The 4905-nt window shown below is 47.9% G+C and overlaps 1 protein-coding gene across 1 annotated transcript; it reads right to left on the reverse strand.

Annotated features, from left to right (window-relative positions):
• Positions 1-1860: 1860 nt before the first annotated feature.
• On the reverse strand, positions 1861-3837 carry LOC126522721 (endothelin-converting enzyme 2-like). Its single transcript, XM_050171509.3, has one exon. The coding sequence runs from the start codon at positions 3835-3837 to the stop codon at positions 1861-1863; it is 1977 nt and encodes a 658-aa protein (XP_050027466.2).
• Between the last annotated feature and the right edge of the window lie 1068 nt (positions 3838-4905).

Here is a 4905-nt window from a genome sequence, read left to right on the forward strand (position 1 = left end):
CGTAGCACTTGTCGGCATGCTTTTTCTGCAAGGCTATTGATCCATCCGTAGCTTACACCATCCTTATCCTGCATGGTAGGCTTCTGTCTAGCGATGAACTTCCGTTGTAACGCTAAACTTTGCCTTACAAGGCACACTCCACCCGGTGGAACGGAAGCAGATTTGTACGTAACAAATTACGCGTAACAACTTCATGTAACCACTTCATGTAACCAGTCCCCAATTTGAAGGTAACTACTCTGTGACATCTGCAGTTATGTTACGTATGTCGATCGCTTTCAGTGTCACTGCTGATGCTTTCACACCCCAAAAGAAATGAACGGGGCGAAATGGCCGGTGAAGTTTAGTTAAAGCAATCATTTAGTGAAGATTATCAGCGTTGGAAGGGCTGCAGAGGACGTAAAGGTAATATATGATCGATTTTCAGGAAAGAAGCGCTTGAGCGCCTCTTGAGGACATCGACAGCGACTGACAACGTTTATGAAACAATTCTAAAACGTCACTAATCGCTCGATGTTGTAGGCGTGTTCATGGGGTATATACAAGGCGAACATGATGGAGTGGTAGCAGTCTATATTTGTCTTTGTATCGTTACGTCTGCTCACGCAGTGTTTATTTCAGAGGTACATTTATCTCCGCGCTTTCCTGAAAGGGACGCTCGGACCGCAACCCTTTAGTGAAGATTAACAACGTTGGAAGGAGTGCAAAAGATTATAATAAAAAGTTGGTTACATAACACAAAATCGACTTTTCTTAGCAGTTGCACAGTTAATTTTGCGGAACAGCAACCGATCTCTGCAAATACATTTTAAGAGTGAAGTAATCATAATCGGTTACCTGTTTTATTTTCCTTTAACTCGCAGTACAAGTCTGAACAGAACAGAGCTGCTCTAAATGAAAACGACTTCACAATCCATAAAATTAATGTTTTGATAACGCATTCACTGGAAAAGACGTGTGTCGAGTTCCAGCGACACAATGACCACAGAGTGAGCGCACGCCTAACCGAGCACAAGATATGGGCGACAATCAAAATAGCGAATGAATGCAATACAGTACAAGCAGCGCAATATGTTACAAGGAGACCAGGTAGAATGCGCTACGTAGCACAACGCAGAAAAATAACCATGCATATTGCCGTCTTTCCCGGCAAACAAACAAATAAATGGTCTCAAATAAAAAAAACCCATCCGGCGCTAACTTTGTAACGTCCATATACAAGCACTATACCCCTGAGCGAGAACGTGACTGTGTTGATGGGATAAGCGTTTCACTGGGTGAATTAAGTCGTTTTTTTTTTACAAGTTCCTTTAAGTTTACTTGTAACACAACTGAGTTCCGAGCTGACAGTCACTTAGTACAAGCTTGGCTTCGTGCGCATGCTTTTGTTAATGACAGTGGGGCCCGCTACGGCTCTGGTCGCCGCCTTGAACGTCGATAGCCGCGACAGACGCGTCGCACGTCGCCTATAATAATACTTCCCTATGTAGTTCAGTTCGCAGTACAGTATAGGTGAAAAAAAAAAGCAATCCAAATCTCGTCGCGTGTAAACACGAAACCAAACCACCCATGGTGTCCAATCGCGTGCCAAGAAAAGCACGACACTAAGCAGTTATCTAAGAACCTATATTATTTAAAGAATTATTTAGATTTACGGAGGCAGGCCCCCGTCAGACAGAATCTTCTAGCTTTTATCCCTGTACCTTGGATATTTGTTACTGTCGATGTTGAATAAAAGTCGATTCGATTTCAGTACTCAAGCGCGCACTACATTAATTTTATACGCCGCACCCTGAAGTCAAGTAGAAAAAAAAAGAGGAGTTAAGATAAGAAAATAAAAAGTTCACTGCGCGCGTTCGCTTAAAAGAAAGGGCACCTTTCCTTTGGGTTCATGGGCGTGTCGTCAGCGCACTGGAAGACGTAAGCGAACTTGCTCGACTGGCGAACGGGCACGTTGCACTCGTCGCCGTTGCTGCCCTCGGCGCAGGTCATGTGGCAGTACGTTATGAAGAAGGCTTGGTCGTCAGTGTACGCCTCGAGACCCTTGAGTCGGAAGACGTCCACTAAGCCCTCGGCCTTGATGGCCGCTCGGTACGCCGCGAAGGAGGCCCTCAAGCCCAGCACGGGCAACCACAGCGAGCTGGCGCGAGCGGCGTCTTCGCCGGAGCGAGACGTGCCGGCTTTGAGGTCGCACTTAAAGCGCTCATTGTAGGCGTCGCGGTCCGAGGTCCACCACGGGGATTCCTCTCCTTTGTCGTACACGATGCCTCGGTCGTCGAACGCCCGAGCCATGGAAGTGGCCAGCAGCGTGCCCAGCGAGCCGTATGTGATCGCGAACGTGCCGTCGACGTGGAAGAGCGGCGGTTCAAGTGCCCCGATAGCGAAGTAGACGCTGTTGTAGTAGTAGCTGTACGACGTGGCCACATGACCGTCGCCCAGCCTTTTGGAGAAGGTGGTGATGAACTCGTCCGAGGCCAGTTTCTTGCGAAATGCTATGGCTATGTTGATGAAGTTGTAGAAAAACGAGCCTGACTCTTTCGGAAAAGCCTTGTACAACGGCCCGGTGGTAAATTTGGAGAAGAATGCGCTGCCGGGCAGAGAGTCGAGGTCTAAGCTTTCTGACATCTTGACTTTCAGCTTGGTCTTGACCTGGTCGTCGATCCACGTCGCACCGGCGAATTCATTTCGGTACTGGGATTTGACGTTTTCGAAGACCCCATCCAAGAAGCTGCGTACTTGTTGTGAAAAGGTTGTGCGCAGGTGACGGGTCGAGATAACCAGGCCGAACATGGAGGCGACGTGATGTAGGCAGGCAGTCTGTCTTCTCAAGGCGAGCTCGATATCACTGCCCTCGTAACGCAGACGCGGATTTCCAGTGATCGTCCAAAGGTTCAGGCGGATAAGCGCCCACGCGATGCCCAACCGGAGCGATTGGTCCGTGTTTCCGTCCAGCAATGTGTTGAGGTTTGTGAGTATGTTGGGGTGCTGGACCATCACGACATCGTCGAGGCCCCAGTTGAAATCGGGAAAGAACATATCGTTCACATATAGATGCCACTTGTCTTCCTTGGACCCCGTACGCTCGTTAACGTCCTTCAGCACCTTCTTCTCCTCATCCCTAGGGTCTGGCGTGAAGCTCAGGGCTGCGTTGACCACAGCTTGGTACGCATCCCTTACATGCGTCAACTGCTCCGGCGTAGGCGCGGGGGCTTCTAAGTATTCGCAGTGTTCTCTGACCAACCGGTTCGTTTCATCGGCTGTATCAACTGACCACTTGGGACTCAACAGTCCTCGTTGTATAAAGAGTGCCTTGGGCCGGCCCTTGTATCCTGGCATGGCGCGTATGTTGAAGATCAAGTTTATGTTCCAATTAACGGTCAAATTTATCAGCACCTTGAGAGGGGGCACGGACACATTGCTATTCTCGGGCCATTCCTCGGGCCAGAAGAGGCCGAGATCTCGCTTGAACTGTAGGAACATGCGGACATCATTCTTCAGCTCATATTCGGACCGCTCGGCCACACAGCTTTGGAAGTACAGCTGCGTAATCGGGAGATCTGAATCGTTGGCGTTGCTCTCCAGTTGTTGGATCGCGATGTCGAAAGAGCGGGCAAAAATCGTTTCGATGACGGAACGGCGGCGACCGACGGGCTTCCAAGAGCCGCACGAGAAGCTGTAGAAGTCGGAGCACGGCTTGACCGATTCGTTCATGGCGGCCCTGAGCGCCTTTGCGTGCTCTATGCATCCCGGCGTTGTGCACGTGCCCATCTTGGGAGCAAGGAACCACTTAGTGAGCAACGTCACGCTGGTAAGCAGCACGAAACAGCAAAGCGCCATTATTGCGATGAACAACACCATCGTTTTCTTCTCTCGAGCACGAGGTGTTGTAGAAGCTGACCCCTGAGAGAAGGGCAAGAAAGAAGAGCAACTTTTTCAAGTAAAAGAACACATCAGACGTAGATTAATAATAAAACATAACTGCCTAAAGATATAGGAAAGACATATGTAAGGTCAAGCTGAAGTGAATGATTAGTGTTCCGAGGAGGATCAGAAGCATTACAGAGGACAGAGCTCCCATGCGATGAAGTTTAGTACAGGATTGATATACCGCCACTGTGAAAGCATTGATTTTGAGCAAGCTAAGATTGTAGGGAAGAGCAGGGACCAAACTGCGAGTGAACTATTGGAAACGTTTCTTACGAGAAAGAAAGGACCAGCTTGCGTTAGTGACTCATTGTTTACGATGTTCTCTTCGGAAATGTGTTCTTTTTTGTGTGTGTGAGGAAAATTTCGTGATGCTCCGTTTCTGCGTCATGTATTCTCTGCACTGTGCGTGCGTGAAACCCTTCTTTGTTTTCGTATCTGCCTGCTGATAAGCAGTTGGTAATTGGCGCTTCTCTATCTCCCTCTTTTACTTTTTTCCTGTTCCCCAGCTACATATTCTTCTACAGTGCGCCAGGAACAATAGGCCTAGTACGCCTAAGCACCAGCTTGCCCAAGAACAAGTTATTTTGCTTTGGAAACAAGTTGTCGGATATCGTAGTGTATAGCGCCCCGGTTGCTATCGGTAAACTGTAGTGAAGAGCATTGATAACAAATAAAAATTAAGCACATCACCTTTTGGCGTCAAAGATTATGCCACTTTCGCCAACTTTTCCGTTAGAATTCACTGAACTCACGTTGTCTCCAGAATATTCGTGGCGTTTGCGAAAGTGTGGCGCCTAAATATGTAAAGGTCGCAAATAAAAAAGCACAAGAAACATATTTCCTGTTTTTACTTCTTTTTTTCTGCAGATAAAAACATATTCAATACTTCATGACAATTCTCTAATGTTATTAGCAGGGTGTTATGAACAGTTCAGGTGGCGCAGACCGAGCAGCTCATTTAACGCAATGAAAGCTTCG

The sequence above is a fragment of the Dermacentor andersoni genome, chromosome 6 (assembly GCF_023375885.2).
Source record: "Dermacentor andersoni chromosome 6, qqDerAnde1_hic_scaffold, whole genome shotgun sequence".
Lineage (NCBI taxonomy): Eukaryota > Metazoa > Arthropoda > Arachnida > Ixodida > Ixodidae > Dermacentor > Dermacentor andersoni.